At 39.6% G+C, this 21600-nt stretch overlaps 1 protein-coding gene across 2 annotated transcripts in view; it reads right to left on the bottom strand.

Moving 5' to 3' along the window:
* Positions 1–21600, bottom strand: part of iffo2b (intermediate filament family orphan 2b) — a 42003-nt gene that overhangs the window by 5280 nt on the left and 15123 nt on the right. The window contains exons 2-8 of one of the 2 annotated variants that reach the window (XM_068017289.1): positions 14964–15024; positions 12017–12127; positions 7808–7948; positions 6808–6956; positions 3338–3458; positions 2122–2211; positions 1810–1940 (exon numbers count right to left, since the gene is read on the bottom strand). In XM_068017289.1, coding sequence (XP_067873390.1) covers positions 1810–1940; positions 2122–2211; positions 3338–3458; positions 6808–6956; positions 7808–7948; positions 12017–12127; positions 14964–15024 — 804 coding nt within the window. The remainder of the gene's footprint in view (positions 1–1809; positions 1941–2121; positions 2212–3337; positions 3459–6807; positions 6957–7807; positions 7949–12016; positions 12128–14963; positions 15025–21600) is intronic. The other variant, XM_068017290.1, reaches the window with a different exon arrangement.

Raw genomic sequence — 21600 nt, 5'->3', positions numbered from 1 at the left:
GAGCAGGAGGAGGTCATTCAGCCCATCATGCCCATGCCAGTTCTTTGAAAGAGCTATCTAATTATCCCTATTTCCCCGCTCTTTTCCTGTCGGCCAGCAAATTTTGCCCTTTTAAGTATTAATTCACTTCCCTTTTGAAAGTTATTACTGAATCTGTTTCCACCACCCTTTCAGATCCAGATCTATAACAGAACGACACACGCAGTTATTAATGCACAATTCGGCCAACAAGTTCAGTGAATTAAGAGATGCCATGAATTGCAAATCTCCAGAGCTAGCTGTCGATTTATGCTGTTCTGCCATTTGCTCCTCACAACAGCCTCATACCCTTATCCTCCCCATTGTTTTTAATAACCTTCTGGATTTACACATGAACTGTCTATTCAACTTGCCACAGAAAGTTACGTCTGGTAATTAGTAGTGTAAGTACCTTTTCCAAACAATTGAAATAGTCAATGCAGTACCAATCAACCCCACGCGACTAGAATTTAAACTGTGGAGCTCCTTCCTTCAGGTGGTAAACAGTTGAGAGATTTTCAAAAATGTCAAATTTAATTTTTTTCCATTAGTTTCCTTTGTCTCTTTTCTCTCTCTCAATCCAATCTTTCTTTCCCTGTCTGCTCCTCTTTTCTGTACTTGATTGGACTAACTCACCCTATTGCATCTTCTCTGTTTGTTTCTTTCTTAATTCTTAAATTCACTGGTTAAGGAGATAAACTATTGATCCCCTTCACTGAGGTCCCAGCTGCCCCATTACCAAATTGCACTTGCAGCAAATTATGGCATAATATTTTTGAGCTGAAGAGTGCAAAGAAAAACACTAACAGGGCACATCACCAGATGCCCTACTCTAACAAGATCTAGCCCATTATTAGAAACTTGGCTGGACAATTTTAGAGAAACTACCAACTCCTGCTGAAACGTTCACACCACTGACCTCCAATTAAAAGATCACTTGATATCAGATCTAAAAACAGCCAGATCAGACTAGTGTTGGGGTCAGGATACTGCTCACCCTTGACATTCAATGGCATTACCATCGCCGAATCCACAATCAACATCCTGGGGGTTACCATTGCCTAAAAACTGAACTGGACCAGCCACATAAATGCTGTGGCTACAAGAGCAGGTCAGAGGCTGGGAATTCTGCAGCGAGTAACTCACCTCCTGTCTCCTCAATGCCTGTCCACCATCTACAAGGCACAAGTCAGGAGTGTGATGGAATATTCTCCACTTGCCTGGATGGGTGCAGCTCCGGCAACACTCAACAAGCTCAACACCATTCAGGACAAAGCAACCCACTTGATTGGCACCCCATTCACCATCTTTAACATTCACTCCCTCCATCATCGATGCACGGTGGCAGGAGTGTGTACCATATACAAGATGCACTGCAGCAACTCACCAAGGCTCCTTCAACAGCACCTTCCAAACCTGTGACCTCTACCACCTAGAAAGACAAGGGCAGCAGACACTTGGGAACACCACCAAGTTCCCCTCCAAGCCGCACACCATACCGACTTGGAATTATATCGCCGCTCCTTCACTGTCGCTGGGACAAAATCCTGAAACTCCCTTCCTAACAGCATTGTTGCCGTACCTACACCCCAAGGACTGCAGCGGTTCGAGAAGGCAGCTCACCACCACCTTTCTCAAGGGCAATTAGGGATGGGCAATAAATGCTGGCCTATCCAGTGACACCCACATCCCACGAACAAATAAATTTTTAAAAATGTGTTACAACCTCCAGCACTTAGTAAGGTTAGACAGATTTTAAAATTCCATGAAGTTTATCATGGGTTCTCTTACCTGCCTCCTGACTGTTTAATGAGACGACGACAGGTTTCCATCTGTACATCGAGGCCACGCTTCATGCTGCACATTTCCATGTATTCATGGAGGTGGCGGTTCATATCACTTTTGGCACTGGTCAACTCCATCTAAACAAAAAGAAGCACTGAGAATGAAGTGCGATGAATGAGATAGTGGTGAAAGAGGAGGCAACTCATGAGGAAGGAGAAATAGGTAGTGTTGCAGCAAGTGGTGCAAGCATGAGATTACTGTTAGTAAATTATTTAACACTTATCAGGCAATGTCTAATGTGCACTGAAAAAATCTCACCTCTATTTGGTCAATGGTTTCTTGATATTCCTTTTCTCTAGTTTTGAAGAGTGATTCTGTTTCTTTGATCACCGTTTCCAATGTTTCATCCTTTGGGTAAAACATTAATAAATTTTTAACCATTTTTCATCAATATCTATAAATAAATAAGAAAAATCCCTTCTGGGATCACAAACATACGTACTCTGTACCCAAGTGCTCAAGACCAGACTGGATAAACATATCAAGTCAGCCCTCACAAAGTTTGTGATCAGCATGAACTTCATCAGCATACAACTTCATTATTGAATCACTTCTGCAAAGAAAACACTTTTCAGGCTGAGATATTGTTGTTATGGATCGTGCACGTTCTTTGTACGTAACTGAGATTTAGTGTTGAGACCTGAAATGAGTTCCTTGGGGATCAAAACGCTTCCCTTCATCTACAACCTGTCCCCAATTCTGCCACCTCTGTCCAGAGATAACTGGACCACTGGGGAGGACACATTCTGTACTATGGTCTATTGTAGGGCAGCAAGCATTATTGAAGATGGAATTAAATTACCCATAACTGGCAGTGTTACACCAGATATAGATATCATGGGAGTACAGGCTAGTACTTACTGTAATCTCCATACAATGTGCCATCCAGGTAGCCTGGAGGAGGAGGGAAAAGGGAAAAGAAAAATCAGAAGAGTGGTAAATAGAGGCCAGATTATTCAGCCCACTCTCTAATGGTCACTAACACGGAACCTCTGGCAGATAGGAAGAGGTCACCCACTGCCTTGTCAGTTGAGAAATGACAAATATCAACATTGCATATCATGCAAGGAGTCAAAAAACAAACTAATTATATGACTTGCTCATAGGCGACTCGTACATTTGAATAATCAAACATATTACCCTGAAATATTGCATCTGGGGTTAAGGTGGTCACTTCTTCAAGATGTAGGGCAAGGCTAGCACTGGACTCACTCTGCTTTCTGTATTTTAGAGGGGCAAGCTACTTATTTACTTTTAAATCTCCAAAGGTTCTAATGAGATCTCAACCATGTTCAATCAGAATCTCTGGGTCAGGTGATTCACTCTAGACAAAGGCTTCACTAATGAACACTATCCAAATGTAATATGGAACCATGGGTCAGTCAGAGGTTTATAGACTAGTCATAGCCTGACAGACACCCCCACTTACACCCTCCCAGTATACACTGAATTATTCACTTGTGAAGAGGGGTACCTCTGCTGGAGGTTCCACCATGGTGGTGTACTCAGCGAAATCTTCCCAAAGAAGTAGGGTTTCTTCATTTTCTTCCCAGCTCAAACTATCACAGTCATCCTCAAAGTCAAATGTCTCTCGCCTGGGGAGAAATATACAAAATATTAATTCCAGATTTGCACATGGGTGAAGGTTGTGTTCTGCATGTTTTTTCTCTCCCAACATCATCAAGGAATCAACATGAGGAGGGAATACGATGGAAAGGAGAATGCAACATTTGGGACCATAAAGTTCTGATATTCTGAGTGAACATGAGGATAGAAAACAAAAAGACAATTTAAAAAAAGCTCAATTTTTAACAAGCTGATTAAGGGTGAGAATGCATGGGAATGGCAAAATGGGAAGAAAAGGAAAGATGTGGAATAGTTTCAAAAGGATAGCTTTTGATTTTTGATTAATGTATCCCTCAAAAAGAGTGGGACAAAATAAAAAATGATCAGTTTATCTTACTAACAAAGTTGTGAAAGACATTAGGGAGAAACAGAAAGCCTCCTAAATTTAAGTGTTAAGAAAATAGACAGGAAAAAGGAACAAAAGATACTATATTCTGAGGAATGCCAGGAAAGCAGTGAGCTCTGCAGAGGGGGATCTGAAGGAAAATACAGCTGAAAACAAAGCAGAACCGTAAAGCATTCATTAATGTCAGCAGTAAACAAAAGGTGCAGAGAGGGGTTGGCCCACTAAAAATGACAATGAGAAAGTTGGTTTCTGATGAAGAAATCACTTAAGTGTTCACAAAAGAAATGGGGTGAGAAATACCAAAATTGGAGGTACAATTTAAAGATAAATCTAGAGGAAACATTTTAATATCATGAGGTAACAGACTGAGAAGGTTACTGAAGCTCAAGGTAGATAAAGCTGCTGGCTATTACAGTTTTCATGATTCTTGCAGATGCTTTTCAGGGACTCTGGCCAAATCCCAGAGGATTGGAGTAGTTGTATTGCCCACATTCTAAGAATTAATATACTTTGCTGGCGAGGTGGCATTTGTGCCAGATCAGGTAAGGATGGCAGGTTTCCTTTACTGAAGTGTGTTAGTGAACCAGATGTGTTTTCACGATAATCCAACAGCTTTTGATCACTTTTGTTGATACCAGCTTTTATTTCCAAATTTTTAAAAGCTGAATTAAAATTCTCACATTGCTATGGTGGGATTTAAACACTCTGCCTGGATTATTAGTCCAGCCTCTGGATTACTAGCCCAGTAACATAACCAATATATCCCAAATTATAAGGTGTACTTCCACTGTTTGGGGAAGTGCTTGAAAGGGATGTCTTTAAAGAGATGGCTCGGTTAAAGTAGACATATTCCCATGATGGGGAAGGATGGGGATCCAAAGCTAGAGCTCCCTGGATGACTAAAGATACAGAGGCTAAAATGAGAAAAGGGAGGCTTATGTCAATTGTAAGGTTCATAATATATAGAGAACCAAGCTGAATATAAATAGTAGAGATCTAAAACAGGGAATAAGGGGGCAAAGAGAATAGATTAGTGGCTAATATAAAATGGAACCCAAGAGACTTTTATAAACACAAATAGTACAAGAGTAGTCAAAGTAAGAGTGGGGGTGATTTGGGACCCAAATGAAATATTTTTGTGTAGGTAGAGAGCATGACTTAGGTACTAAATGAGTACTTTATATTTGTTTTCACTAAACAGGATGCTGCCAATGGAGCAGTAAATGAGGATACAATAGCAATATTAGATATGATTAAAAGATCGTCAGTCCTCAAATAAAAAAAGCCAATGAGTCCAGATGGGATACATCCTACGTTCCTGAGGGAAGTAAGGGTGACAATTATGGAGGTTCTGGCCACTATCCTCTAATCCTCTTTGGATCTGGGGTAATGCCAGACAACTAAAGGAGTGCAAATATTACAACCCTTTTCAAAAAAGGGGAGGGCGATAAACCTGGCAACTACAGGTCATTCATCTTAACCTTGGTGATGGGGAAACTTTGAGACTCAATAATCTGGGCCTAAATTAATTAGCACTTGAAAAAGTATCGGCGAATAAGTGAAAGTCAGCATGTATTTGTTAAAGGCAAATTGTGTTTGACTAATGATCAAGTTCTTTGATGAACAGAATGGGTTATGAGGATATATAAACTTTCAAAAGGCATTTGACAAAGTATCACATAATAGACCAGTTAGCAAAATTAAAGCCCATGGGATTAAAGGGACAGTGGCAACATGGATACGAAATTGGCTAAGGAACAGAAAACAGAGAGTAGTAGCGGACAACTGTTTTCTGGACTGGAGGAAGTATACAGTTCTGTTCCCAGGGGTCGGTGTTGGGACCCTTGCTCTTTTTGATACATTTTAATGAACCTGCACTTGGGTCAATGGAGCATAATTTCAAAGTTTACAGATGATACAAAACTTGGAAATGTGGCAAACAATGAGGATGGTAACAAACTTCAGGAGGGCATAGGCAGACTGGTGGAAAGGGCAGACGCATGGAAGATGAAATTTAACAGAGAAGAGTGAGGTGATGCATTTTGGTAGGATGAATGAGGAAAGACAATATAAACAACATGTACAATTTTATAGGGGATGCAGAAATAGAGACACCGGGGGAGTACGTCGAAGGTGGCAGGACAAATTGAGAATGCTGTTATAAATGGTGGCATAGAATACAAAAGCAAGGAAATTATGCTGAACCTTTATAAAACACTGATTAGGCCCCAGCTATAGTCTTGCATTCCAATCTAGGCACCATAATTTAGTAAAGATGTCAAAGCTTTGAGTGTGCACAGGAGATTTACCAGAATGGTACCAGGGATGCAGGTCTTCGATTACATTGGAAGACTAGAGAAGCTGGGTAGCTCTTCTTACAGCAGGTAAAGTTGAGGAGAGATGTAATAGAGGTGTTTAAAATCATGAAGGGTTTAGTTAGAGTGAATAAAGAAAAACTGTTTCCAATGGTTGTTGGACACAAATTTAAAATTATTTTCCTCAGTTGGCCATATGCCTCATCTGTTTATGTTTTTGCCCTCTAGACTGAAGTTAATTTACTGAGTAGAAAATGGCAGATATCAATCCTTTTCCTACCTACAGCACAAAGATCTACCCTCACTTACATGTTTACATGTTGCAGCACGAGTCACATTTAGGGAAGAATCTTTAAGAGTGTAGTCCCAATGACGCTTTCTTATATTTAGAGAATATCCATTATCCTCCTTTCTTTTCTAGTGCATCCATCTACACATCCCGCCCGCAAAACCATCCAAACTTAAATGCCACAATGGAACTAAATTAATTGAACTCATTATATAGGTATTAAAGTAATCACAAAGGATGTTCTTCCTCCCCACATTCCCCAAGGTAATGACAAGATCAACAGGAAAACCATCTTGTTATTAGTCACAAAAGACAAATTATAATTTTATGCACCATGCATTAACTGACCAGAGGAGCCCTTTACTTACAGTTGATTAAGCATTCGTTTCATTTCATCAGTTATATTGAGGGATGCGCTGAGGTCATCATCAGAGTGCCGTGTAGTATCCCCATCAGTTTCTGAGTTCTCATCATCACATACTGGCTTTTTCTCTTTCTTTTTGCTGACAGTTGTCACCTTAGTAAGTTAAAGAGCAGGAGTAAGTTAAAGAGCAGAACCTCAAAAGATAGAAGTCTTTAGTGAGTATAGGAGCAATAAAATAAGACAGGTTAACATGTGGCTGAAGAAATGGTACAAAGAGGAAGGGCTTCAGATTTCAGGGGCATTAGGACCTGCGCTGGGGCAGGACCTGTACAAGATGGACGTATTGCACCTCAACAGGCCTGGGACAAATATCCTCACTGGGAATTGACCAGTGCTGTAGAGGAGGGTTTAAACTAATTTCATATTAAAATAAATATTTGAATTTTTTTCAAAACAATACAGGAAAAGGGCAGGTTAATGGAACAATGGGATAGCAGAGAGAGCAGCACAAGTGCAATGGTTCAAATGGCTTTATCATTCTATGATTAATAGATCTGGGAAGCTCTAAACCTGAAACATTTGAGGCAATTAAATCAACTTTTAAAATAATTAACAAGAACTATGTCAACAAATTGGAATAATTCTGTTTTTCATTTAAATATCTGAGAAAAGTATTTCTACTGATTAAATTGTCAATTAATTCTCAGAAATTCTACAGAACAGTTGAACATCAAAGGGAATTTCAATTTACAATGGTACAATTTGTAAAATGGGTGACCAGTTCTTAGGCTTCAGCCAACATCACTCTGCAGATCATTTCCTGCAATAAATGATTCTCAAGACAGTCGTGGTGAATTTGGGAACTTAATCTGGGGAAGAGCTAATCATTATATATCATCTAATATTACTCCATGGCGGAGGATATGTTAACTTACTAATCACCAATATCAAAAGCCTTTATTCCCTTGCATAGTAACTGAATTCCAACTGCTGTTTCTTTTCACCTGGAACATTTTGCTCATGTCCTCAGAGTTTCGCTGCTGTGCCACATCACAGAGCTTGGCAGTGATGTCGATCCTTCGGCAGATATCCATATCCACCTTCATTGCTTTCTCTTGAATCTTCGTATCCAAATCGGACATTTGCTGAAATGGCATAGAAGATAATTTTATCATAGGATTTATGAACTGTGCTATTGATCAAGTGATGTAAAAAGAAACCCACACAAATTTGATTAATTGCTCCAGTCAAAAGAAGATCAATGCAAGCAAAACTTATGCAAGACAACTTTAAACAGTAAAAGAAGCACTTTCCTTATTTCGCAGGGGTATAGCAGTTACACAGCCCAGGCAGCTTCATTTCTGCTGTTTGCAGTGTGCACTTTTGATTTTAAAATTAATATAAAATATACTGTTCCAACCATTTGGTTCCCCCACCCCTAAGCACACTAACAACTGCCCCTTTGAAGTCAAATAGAACAGTTAGCAACTTCTATTCATATAGCATCTTAACACAGTAAAATGTGCCAAGGCATGTAATGTCCATCAATTCCATAAGATTTTGAGAGGTTTGTTTTCCAATTAGTTGCAGGCACATTTAATAATTACACCAACAGATGATCATAACAAACATGTGGAAGGAACGTAGTACATACAACCAATCTTAATTATTCATGTTCTCATTATCTCCAATTGGGGGTAGGGGGAGGTTACCTAGAAGTCAGGTAACATAGATTAGGCTTGTATTTCCTGGAATATAGAAAATTAACGGGATGATGCGTTTAAGAGGATTAAAAGGAATTGAAAGGGTAGATAGAGAAACTATTTCCTCTTGGTGGCGGGGTCGGGGTTGGGGGGGGAAGCGGGGGAAATGGTGTCCAGAATAAAAGGGACAGAACCTTAAAATTAGAGCTAGGCTGCTCAGGGGTGATGTCAGGAAGCACCTCTTCACACAAAGGATAATGGAAATCTGAAAATCTCTCCTCCCAAAAACTTTTGAGGCTGGTGGGTCAATTAAAATGTTAAAATTGAGCATGATAGATTTTTGTTAGACAGGGGTATTAACAATTATGGACCAAGGCAGTAAGATAGAGTTACTACACAGATCCGCCATGATCTAACTGAATGGCGGAACAGGTTAGAAGGATGAATGACCTCCTCCTGGTGCGTGCGTACACGCATGCGCAGTTATTCTGACATAACATTGTTGGTACGCTCTTTAGCCATACATATATAACAGCTACATGAGAAACTAGCGTCATGCTGTAACAGGGTCAGTATAAGATGGTCCAGTGCAGTTCTCATGGTGTTTGATATGCTCGAGATTAAAAAACATGTGAGGAACTGCAAACCTAAAAAACTACATCCCACTTCACCTAAAGACACAATCTTGCCACCCCACCCTTATTTCTAAAGCCAAAATATTTGATTTGCAAAATGTCTTTATTGTAATGCACAACTATATGCACAAAGGGATCAATGCACTCAAATCCTCTAATCTTAACCTTGAAACTGCAAACATTCACTTGGCTGTGCAGAATGTCCAAATATGCAGACTCCTGAGTTTTAAGGAATGGCACTTAATGGATAGAAAAGGTTGAAGCTGCTATATTTGCAGCATGAAGGCCTGTATGCTGGCTAAATGAGTTGCACTCAGCAAGATTCTGGCTGAAATTTCTGATAGCAGTCCTAGTCTAGTTAGAAAAATGACTGCAACAACCATCTATACAACATCACTTTGATCCAGCTGCTGCTTATTTTCATAAGCGGTGCCCTTGGAGCAATCATGGTTTCTCCTCTCCATCATATAAGTAGATTAAACATTCAAACCACAGCTCAATCCAGTCCTTTGAACATTCTAAAACCAGAGTGTCTGCAGATTGCACATTGCTATTAATAAAATGCCCACTCACAACCTGTCTAGCCAACCATTCTCTCCCTGAACTGCCAGACAAAACCAATTACGAATGTTTATCAATCCTCATTATGACCAAAGAGTCTTTTGGGTCCACATTGAGCTCCAGTGCCAGCAAACTGCAAAGAATTAAATTCATTTCCCAGCTTACCTTTCTCTTTTAAAGCGTGCAGAGGAGAGGGAGCGAAGGGAGGAAAGATTTAGACAAATGGTTAAGATCACTGGCCTGCACTTCTGAATTAATTACTTCAGAAAACACAGATTTACTACAACGCTGCAACAGCATTTCTACCCATAAACTAACACAATTTTTAAGACCATAGTGATGAATGAACCCTTCAAATATTCCCAAACATAATGAGCCAAATAGACTCCTTCGGTGCTGTAAACTTCAATTTAATGTTTGATATATCAGGAAACAAAAAAAAATCTTTCATTGATGAAAAGCTCTTGCAATAACCAAAGTTATGAATGGCTCATTGAAGAAATTATTTGACTGTCTTCAACCACTGTATATCAAATTGCATTCAAATGAAAACTCTGTCTGAAAAGTGGAACCTTTCAGCAAAATCACTTGGTTACAGTAGTAATTCTACTAAATACAGTATCAGGATAAATATATTGCAGCTGCGATAAAGTCTTGCACCATCCAGACTGCCTGGTCTGTAGTTAGAAAAGTCAAATATAGTTGATTACCATCTGGATTGATAACCATTTCAAGTCTGGACAAGCCAAAATACTAATGAGAATTCCAGATAACAGAACAAAATTTTAGCTGAAATTTTATTTGAGACACAATATCATCTTGACATCAGGCATGTCATGTCTCAACATTTAGTGTGAATTTTTTTTTAAAGAAATTGACCTGTTTTATTTTATACATGTAGGTTTTTGTTTTATACAAACTGTATCTAAGCCAATCCCATCTAGTTACGATCAAGAATACCCAGTCAAACGCAATTCTTAAAAATACCCTGTGCTGAACGTTCCTGTTACTATATCTGTTCAGAATGTGATTAGCTCAGGCAATCTTCAGTTGAGTCCCTGCTCCAGACTGTCTCTCATCAACGTACACATTTTGAACTTTGATATGCCCAAACAATGCTTCTCATAGAATCATGGAAAGCTTATGGCACAGAAAGAGGCCACTTGGCCCATTGTGTCTGCTCTGGCTGAAAAATGAGCCACCCAGCCTAATCCCACTTTCCAGCATTTGGTCTGTAGCCCTGCAGGTTATGGCACTTGAGGTGCATATCCAGACACCTTTTAAATGAGTTGAGGGTTTCTCCCTGTACAACCCTTACAGGCATTGAGTTCCAGTCCCCGACCACCCTCTGAGTGAAAAACCTTGTCATCTCCCCTCTAGTCTTTTTACCAATCACTTAAAATCTATGTCCCCCTAGTCACTGATCTCTCTGCTAAGGTAAACAGCCCCTTACTAACCACTCTCTCCAGGTTCCTTACAATTTTGTACATCTCAATCAAATCTCTGCATCATTCGGATGCATAATGAGGCTAACCAGGAGGATTTCAAACCCAAATTTGTGTTTCCCACAAGCAAAATGATCCCTTGTTACACCCTCCTGGGAACCACACAATGGGTATTATTTCCCAGTTATAACCCCAGAATAGCCCCAAGTTTCAAAGTAATTTCAGCTCAGCTAATGCAATTTATGATCATCCACATTACTGCATATTAAAAATCAAAACCACACAAAGATGTCAGTGTTCAGGTGAGTCACGTTTCACTCTCAGCACAAGTCATCAATTGAACTTCCCATTACAGCCTTATGAAAAGGCAGAAACTTCCTAATTCATATGTATGCTTGTTTGTTCCCCATAGAGGGCTCATCATCTGATCACTCATGCACCATTTAGTAATGTGCACAATAGTGACAGGAGCACATCACCTGTCTCATGAAGGAATAAGTGTGGCTAAGGGAAGTTTAAAGAGGATCAAAAAGTAAGTGATAATTGTCAAACATTCAGAAACTATATATCACAATTAAAAGTGCATTGGCAGAACAAATGGAAGCTGAAAATCTGTACACCCTAGTTAGTCAATGACAACATGCATTTAACATGAAAACATCCCCAAACACTCAACAATACAGAAATAAATTAAAACAGATACTGAGCCTAGAAGAATAGGAGAGACGATAAACTGCAGTTGGAAAGATGGGCTTTGCAAAAGCAAAGAGGGTTGGAGAAGAGTGTTCCAGAGAGGGAATGAGAAAGCCAAAGGGTTTATTAACGGGGGTCGGGCTGCTGATCTCTATTGTGACAACTTGTTTGCTCACCTGTAAAGTACTTACATCACTCATCAGGCCCCTGAACACTACGAGCTCTGACTTCAACTTTTCCACTTTCTCATTGAGTTCCTTCTGAATGGCTTCAGCTTCCTGAGAATCCTGAAATCACAATAAAACACCTGAGTTCTCAGACTCTCGGCTGTCACAAAACAACCATGGAATGGCTGCAAAAATTAAACAAAGTACAAATTTAGTCATGATATCACAATCAGGAAATCCAATGTAGCACCAGCTATTAATGAAACTCAGTGATCAAACCAGCTCTTCACTAAAATCTCCGTCATGTGCAGCAAAAATCATAGGATTGAAAGCTATTATTCTTTTCAGACTTGCTATACGGTGCATATAGAATCTTTTAAAAATGTGATCCTGAATGGCATAGAAAGTTAAAACACTACCCTTTTATCTTTGGGACCAAAGTTTAGATCTATCCCAGACCATAAAAGGGTCATGTGAAATGAGCTTGAAGTAGCCTCAAACTAGTAAGGCGAGATCCATAACTTGCTCTTGGGCACAGAGAGCACAATTATTAAAATTTTGAAAGGACGAGTAACATTAGCAGAATGTGCAGACAGGCAGCAGATTCAGTGTGGAAAAGTTATGCCTTTTGAGAGAAAAAACAAGAAATGGGAGATTGACACTAAAGGACGTGGATGCAGTAAAAGTTCTAAACCTGAAATAATACAACTCTTTGGAAAGTGCAATTGCCGATAGAAAAAGTCATAAAAAAGACCAGTAGTATTTTGGCTTTTATAAATGAGGCAATGAAGTGCAAGAGTGAAGATTTGTACAAGGCAATAGTTCGGTCATAGTCAACTGTGTACAGGTGTGAACAACCCATTGTACAAAGAATATTAAAAAAAACAAGAGAACACAGAGCTTAGATTCATCAGGAAGAAGCCATGGATTGGAAACTATAGTTATGAAGAGATCCTTGAAAGGGATGCTGCCATATTTCCACTGCAGAGAAGGCCAAGAGAAGATATAACTGATTTTGCTTGTTATGAAGTGTTTTCATAGGGCAAATAGTGCAAAAATTTAATTTAAAATGACCACTAAGTGAGAGGTCAAGAGTTAATAAAAGCAGAATACTGTGGATGCTGGAAATATGAAATAAAAATGAAGTGCTGGAAATATTCAGCAGGTCTGGCAGCGTCTGTGGAGAAACAGTTAACATTTCAGGTTGATGACCTTTCATGAAAACTTGCAAAGGTTAGAAATGTAATAGATTTTAGCAAGTGAAGTGGGTGGAGGCAGGATAGAACAAAAGGGAAGGTCTGTGATATGGCAAAGGGCGGGAGAGATTAAATGACAAAGTTGTCATGGAACAAAAGGCAAAGACTTTGGTAATAGTTGTAGTAAAAGACAAAGTATTTGTCCAGACAGAGTGTTAATGGCAGAATAACAAACAGTTCTATCCGAAAGCAAAAACAAGAAAAACAAGTTTAAGACCGGTGCATGGTTTGAAAAAAACAAAATGGGGGTCATGGTCTGAAATTGTTGATCTGTATTGAGTCCAGAATACTGTAAAGTGCCTAATCAGAAGATGAAGTGCTGTTTCTCGAGCTTGCAATGAGCTTCACTGGAACACTGCAGCAGGCTGAGGACAGAAATGTGGGTGTGAGAGCATGGCAGTGAATTAAAATGGCAAGCAACTGGAAGCTTGGGGACATGCTTGCAGACTGAGCAGAGGTGTCCTGCAAAGCGGTCATCCAATCTGTGTTTGGTCTCCGTGTAGAGGAGACTGCATTGTAAGCGGCAAATGTAATATACTAAATTGAAAGTAGTACAAGTAAATTGCTGCTGCACCTGGAAGGAGTGTTTGAGGCCTTGGATGATGAGGAAAGAGGAGGTAAAGGGCAGGTGTTACAACTCTTGCAATTGCGTGGGAAGGATGTTGCGCAGTGGACTAGGGTGTGGTGGAGGGAATAATTCCTTTGGAATGCTGACAGGGGAGGGGTGGCGAAGATGTGTTTGGTGGTGGCATCATGCTGGAGGTGGCAGAAATGGGAGAGGATGATCCTATGGATGTGGAGGCTGGTGGGGTGGAAAGTGAGTACAAGGGGAACCCTATCGTGGTTCTGGGATGGAGGGGAAGGGGTGAGAGCAGAAGTGCAGAAAATAGGTCGGACATGGTCGAGGGCCCCGTCAATCACAGAGCTCCGGTTGGACCCCATCAGGAGTACTGTATTCAGTTCTGGGCACCGTACCTCAAGGAGGATATATTGGCCTTGGAGGGGGTGCAGTACAGATTCACCAGAAAGAAACTATAGTTAAAAGAATTAAATTATGAGGACACGTTACATATACAAGGCTTGTATTCCTTTGAATATCGAAGATAGCAGTGGGACACGACTTCCCACTCTCTGCCAGTCTAAGAAACCTTCTTTAACTCCTAATTGGCCTGTTTTCTAGCCATTCTTCAATCAATTCTGCTACCAGGTCCCTGATTTCATACATCCTGACTTGTCAGATCTATGTGACACCTTATGTGGTCTTCTGAATGTCCATGTATACCATATCGACTGCATTGCCTCATCTATGCTGTTAATCCTTCAAAGAATCCAATAATGTTGGTTAAACATGACCTGCATTTTAGAAATAAAGGGAAGGATGAGGCTTGTGTGGATCATAAATAATAGAATGAACTGTTGGGCCGAATGACCTGCTTCTGTGCTGTAGATCTTTGTAATCCTTAGAAGAAATTAAATTCAAGTCTTAATTTATGCAGAGGATGTGAATGCAGTCCAGATTTTGCATATAGTACAGATGGGAATTATTTTGGAACTAGAAATCCACCCAATCCCATCCTATATTACTGCACCCTCATTGCCCTCCCACTGCCCCCAAACCAATCCAAAGCATACATACACATGGCATCAAAAGTTCAGATGTCTTGGAGTATCTCATGAAAAACACAATGTTCATATCTTACCACCTGTAGTGCAGCTACAATTTCCTGCAGGTGCTGTCTGAGATTGAGTTCTTGTTCCCACCTAAAGACAGAAGACAAAAATATTGTTACTACAGGAATCGCATCACCATAATTATTGAATCAACAGTTTTCAACATTTAACAGCTTAGATAACAGCTGTAACAGTACATCAAACATCGACTTACACCAAAGCTAATAACTGAACAAGATCACAGACTTTTGTTCAACTAATGAGTACACATTAGATTACCAACTGTAGGTTATAAGCCATTACCATGTCCCAATATTAGAAGCACCTTCAAATAAAACATATTTGCCTTCATCTACCTCATGTGCATCAAGGTTATAGGTATGTAGCTTTTGCCAGCAATTTGAAAAACAAAATCAACATTCTATCAATTCTATTTTGTAACTTTAACTTGGGATGAGCATCAAAACAAATTCAGGTTTCTCAAGTCAAATGTGGAACTTATTAGAAAAGCTTATCCCAACTCCTTACTACCCAGTGATCATTTAATCACCAAACCAGCTCCAATAATAGGCATTCTGCAACTGTGGATGTGAGTCTCGCATTGTGTATTGCCTCTCTGGAGGCAAGGTAAAGGATGTCACAGAATGGGTACAGAACATTCTGCTAGGGTTGGGGAGTAGGAGGTCATGGACCATATTTGATCCAATGATACAGGAAAGGAATGGATTGACATCCTATAGAGTTTCAGGATCTAGGTAGGAAATTTTAAAAAGTAGTTCCTTAAAGATGGTGATCTCTGGATTACTCCTAGTGTCATGTGCTAGTGAGTATAGAAAAATAAAGCAGGTAAATACATGACTAGAAAATGTTGCAGCAGGGAGGGATTCAGATTCCTGGGATATTAGTACATATTGGTGAGATCTGAACAGGGCTGAATTGGTGCATTTTCGAAGGAGGGGGGAAATGGATCTAATTGGATAGCTGAGAGCTGGCACAGGTACAATTGGTGACTAGCTTCTTTCATGTTTCTTTGAACTGCCAATCAGTTCCATATGATTGTCATAAAATGCAAATGCATATTTCATTCAAAGAGCACACCATCTTTTCATCAAAAGATCAAAGTGGCACGTTTCATTCACTTGATTACCCGATGCTCTGTGACCAAAATAACCAACACGGTAACAATTTTCATGCATTAGTTCTTTGGTCCCTCTGGACTGTCTAGCCAACTTCTAACAAGATTACCCTGATGCAACCCTAAATCCAATATCCCTGAATTCTATCTGCTGGCAGGAACCTGTACAAGTCCTTTTTAATCCAATCATATTTTACAGTTTCATGCTTTTAATAAGTTCCACATGTTTACATAGAAATGTATAGGACCATTAAAAAAATTGAGGTTTATTGAGCCTAGTTCCATGTTTCACTGAAAATATTTTGCATGAATTTACCTTTTTTTCACACTTAATTTTTGGTCTTGAATTTTATACACAACAGAAAGACACTTGAGTCCACATTGTCAAACCCCTCATTCTTAAGTATGTTCATTAAATCATCCCTTAGTCTTCTCTTTGAGAGAAAAGTCCCAGAATTGCTAACCCACTCCACCAGGCTCTGTCCTTTTAGGTCTGAAATTAATCTAGTGCATCTCTTTTGCACCCTGTCCAAAAACTTAATATCCTTTTTACAACGGGGAGAACAAAACTCCACTCTGGATGTGGTCACAGCAAGGCCACAATTTTAGAACTACTTTCCTTGCCTTTTAAATTACACCTCTGGTTGTAGATCCCAGCCTTTTATTTTGCTTACCTAGCTGTCTATAAATACTATACCAAAAGTTTTAGCAACATGTTCACCAAATCTCCACCCTGAAAGCTTTTTTTCTGTAGTGACACCAAATGCATTTCTCTTTTTTTAAAAAAAAGAACTTGATGCACTTAACAAGTCAGTTTGTCTGAGGACGTATACATTCCATTTGCATTGCTGCAAAGAGATTTGTGCAATCCTCTGATGTCTCAATTCTGTCCTGTTCAATGCTTGAATAATTGGGGTACATGTATATTGTCAATTATACTTTTGGCAAATTAACTTGAGTGATGATTTTGGCAGAACAGTAGCTAAACATGACACAACATGAGCTGAGTTGTGATCTGTTCAATCCGCTATACCACTACAGAAAAAGTGCTCCTTGCCGGCCTCACGTCTTGGCTGACTGTTGCCAACACTAACACGCTTTTGTTCATGGGGTTTGCACAGAGGGGTTATGAATTAGTATCATAGATTTGTACAGCCTTCTTTTGAGTCAAAGGTTTTGATAAGAGTGGATACAGAGAATGCTTCCACTTGTGGGAAGAGCACAACTAGAGGCCATCAATACAAGATAGTTACCAAGAAATCTAATATGGAATTCAGAAGAAACTTCTTTACCCAAAAGAGTGGTGAGAATGTGGAACTCGCTACTATAGGAAGTGGTTGAAACGGGTATAGATACATTTAAGGGGAAGCTAGACAAGCATGAGGGAGAAGGGAATAGAGGGTTACAATTATAGATTTAGATGAAAGATGGGAGGAGTGGAGCATAAACCTTCATTGACTGGTTGGGCCAAATGCCCTGTCTCTGTCCCTATCCTATGGAGTCCTACGTAAATTTTGACAGAAATTAGAATAAGGAAGTCCTATTACCTGATCAATGCACTTACACTCAGACCATTCTCAACCTATTCAATTTGTTAAATTTGGTCAAACACTACCAGAATAACCATCAGAAAACCTGGACAGTTCTCATCAGCATCCAATATGAAAATAGCTTTTACACTAATTGATTTGCTCGAGTTTCTTTTTAAAAATGTATTCAATTTAGATCCAGATAGCCTTTGTGAAGATCAACATGCCTAGGATATAAATAGTGGGGACTGTTCTACTTAAGAACTAAAGCAATGATAGATATGGTTGGGAAATCCTGGTGAAGCAAACACGAGTGTTGTACTGGAGGGGGAAATGAGAACACAAAATCTGGTCTGATCTAAGCATTAAAAACGATTAAACAGTTTGACCTTGTGTTATGAAAGTGCTTCCATTTTTTATAAAATATTTTTTGAGGACTCATATTTAAAGTGTGAAAATGGATTCATTCTAGAAGACAGAAAATTTTATGGATGCTGGACATTTTTTTTGTTGAAAGTTCGCTGAAAGGACACAGAGGTTTTGTTTGAAAACAGTCTTTATTGGATATCACATGCCTTAAGCTCAAACAGAAACCTTGGAGATGTTTAACAGAGAAGTGACATGCCAAAATTTATGAGGGTCAGGAGGTGGTTTTGCTTCTGAGATTTTTTTTTAGTTCCATTGGGGTGTGGACAGTGTTGTAGCCTGCTGAAACAGAAACCCCAGCTCATCTTTCCTTCACCTCTTTAAGAGACTCAGAAATCCAGTGTGCCAGCTCCTCTTTTTCTAGCTCTTTGGAAAAAACCCTGCGAATCCAGAGTGTGATAACTGAAACCCCGATGCCACATTTCTCCTGGAAAGCCTATCAGACTATTTCCCAACATCTCCAGAACGAACTGCTTCTGAAAAATTCCCAGTGACCCGTCTCCGTATACCCAGACGCCAGTCCAAAAGGGACAACTGACATACTTCCATATCTTCTCTTTTTTCTTCAAGAATTAGCAAATATTTGGCCAAAGAATTCCTTTTTCGTCTTTTTTTTTGTGTAAAAGACCTCTGCAGAGAGAATTTTTTTTCCCCGTGTGTGTGTGTGCACATGTGGGGGGGGGGGGGGGGGGGGAGGAGGTGTATTTAAAAAGGGAACTTTCATTTTTCAATTTATGTGTTAAAACTTTGCTTCTTTACTGGCTAAGTCTTGTTTGATAATAAACTGATAATTTTGTTGTTTATTAAAGAAACCTGGTTGGTGTATTTTATTCTGGGATAAAGTATAGAGTATATGATTGACCCATATCAGTAACTGGGTAAACATCTAAAAATATATGTTGTGACCTGTGGAGGTGAACCAAAAAGTATAAGCAATGGGAAAACAGTGCACTGTGCAATATTGCTATCTCTCAAACACACAAAAAACTCCAAAAAAATTAAAAGGATTATTTTGCTAATATAGTGCACTGGCTGTAGGGAAAACTGCCGTTGTTACATCAAACCCATGGGAAAAACATGCTTTTCTTTATTCTCCCAATCTTAATGACAGACATACATACACACACACACACATACACACCTGTACAAACAGCATCCAGCTTAAGAATAAAAAAAATCAGACTTGCACTGTTCATAGTAGAAGCAAATGATGCATGAATCCTTTTCTAATGTCCACAATGTGAAGAGATAACCACATTATAAGATAAAACACTTCAATCTCCATCAGCTCTCAAGCTCAATACACCTTCCACTCCTAACAGCATGCAGCTGAGCCAGGTCCACACCAGACTCTCCAGTGAAACAGAAGTATTGGAAAGCATACACAAGAAAAAAGTGTATTTACATGGTGTCATTCACAACTTCAGGACATCAGAAATTGCTTCACAGCCAATTAGGTACTTTTAAAGTGCAGTTACTATTGGAACATAAAGAAACATGGCAGCCAATTTGAACACAGCAAGGTCCAAAAAATCAATAAATGACCTGACACTTGGTTTTTAGTGATGTCAATTTACGGATAAATATTGTCCAGAAAACCAGGAGAATTCTCCTGCTCTTCAAAAAGTGCCTTCGCATCTTTTACTTCCACTTGATGAGGCAAACGGGGCTTCAATTTACCTTCTCATTCGACAGACAATACAGCACTCCCTCAGTACTGCAGTTCAATGTCAGTCTGGTGTACACACTCAAGTCCTGAGTGGTCTTGAATACTGAGCCTTCTGATTCAGAGAGGAGTGCTAACAATGCAAGCTTTTTTTCTTCATATTAACTGTCCACTAACAAATACCCCAAATAATTTGTCCAAAGGAGGGAAGGAAGAAAAATCAGAGGGCATGTTTAGATTAGATTAGAGATACAGCACTGTAACAGGCCCTTCGGCCCACCGAGTCTGTGCCGACCATCAACCACCCATTTATACTAATCCTACACTAATTACATATTCCTACCACATCCCCACCTGTCCCTACATTTCCCTACCACCTACCTATACTAGGGGCAATTTATAATGGCCAATTAACGTATCAACCAGCAAGTCTTTGGCATGTGGGAGGAAACCAGAGCACCCGGAGAACTTGCAAACTCCACACAGGCAGTACCCAGAATTGAACCCGGGTCGCTGGAGCGGTGAGGCTGTTGCTCATGCCTCTTTCTGCTGCCTCAGAGCTAAGGCTCCTATCACACAAGCAGGTTACCTATTATAATGGCAATTATTAAAATGTTTCAGAATGTATATCGGGGGCCAGGTTGTAGTCTCCAGTTCACTCCACAAGGAAATAAAACACAAGTTTGAAAGTAAATACAGACAACAAAATATTTCACTAAATTATACAAAAAAATTTTCATTTTCAGTTTAGATGCCTGTGTATCTGGTCAGAGACAATTTTCATTCAGAGAACCCTAAAAAGCTACTCTGCTGGACACACTAAAAAGTTATCTTATTTCGGTGGATCTCCTATTGTGATCTTGCTCACGGTTAGTTGGATGATACATTATACATTTCTGCCCTTATGAACAAATTGTATTATTCTGCTGCTGGAGTAAGCTATTTCCCTTGAGACTACAAAGTGTAATTATTGTTCGGCAAACAGTGCACAGGTCCAGCCTTCACTTGGTATTCAGGTTGCAAATCAGAACCCAGGCCAACTTAAAAAGGCTGTAGACATTGAAAGTCTCATTTTCTGTTTCCAGAGTTCACTGTATGCTTTAAATTTCTATATTTATAACATATAAGCAACACATGAATGAGTCGACAGGAAATGTGCACTAGATTTATTTTTGGTATGATATTAACTAACCAATCCCCTGTGGCAATGCTCACGGTGAGCATGAGTATTTGCTATTTTATTGTTTTATAACAGGCGTGTTATGCAATGAAAGCTATAACATCTAGACCACTGATTTATGGTGACTGAATAAACCATATAATCTTACAGCAGAGGAGTTGGTCATTCAGCCAGTCATGTCTCTGCTTTGAAAGAGCAGTCATGTTTAATCCTACACCCGAGCTTTTTGTCCCGAACCCTGTAAATTCCTCAAGTACCTGTCCAACTCCCTTTGAAAATTATTTATGGAATCAGATTCCACCCTCTTTTCAGGTTGAGCATTTCAGATCCTGACAACTCTGAAAAAAAGATTTTCCTCCCTTCCCCTCTAGATCTTTTGCCTACACCTGAGTCTAGGTCATTTATAAAAATTAAAGCGCAATGGATCCAAAACCAATTCTTGGAGACCACCACTGCAAACTGTCTCCTTGTCTGAAAAACATCCAACCACCACCACCCCATTCTGCTTCCAGTCAGTGAGCCAGTTCCATATCCACACTATAATAAAAAGAAAAATACTGCGGATGCTGGAAATCTGAAATAAAAACAAGAAAAGCTGGAAATACTCAGTAGGTCTGGCAGCATCTGTGTACCTAGGATGCATTCCATCTGGACCAGGTGACTTAACTATCAAGTTCCATTTTTATTTCAAGGCATTCTGGGATTTTATGCAGAACTGCGTAGATTGCTC

The sequence above is a fragment of the Heterodontus francisci genome, chromosome 37 (genome assembly GCF_036365525.1).
Source record: "Heterodontus francisci isolate sHetFra1 chromosome 37, sHetFra1.hap1, whole genome shotgun sequence".
Taxonomy (NCBI): domain Eukaryota; kingdom Metazoa; phylum Chordata; class Chondrichthyes; order Heterodontiformes; family Heterodontidae; genus Heterodontus; species Heterodontus francisci.
This window is presented reverse-complemented; position numbering and strand designations above follow the sequence as displayed.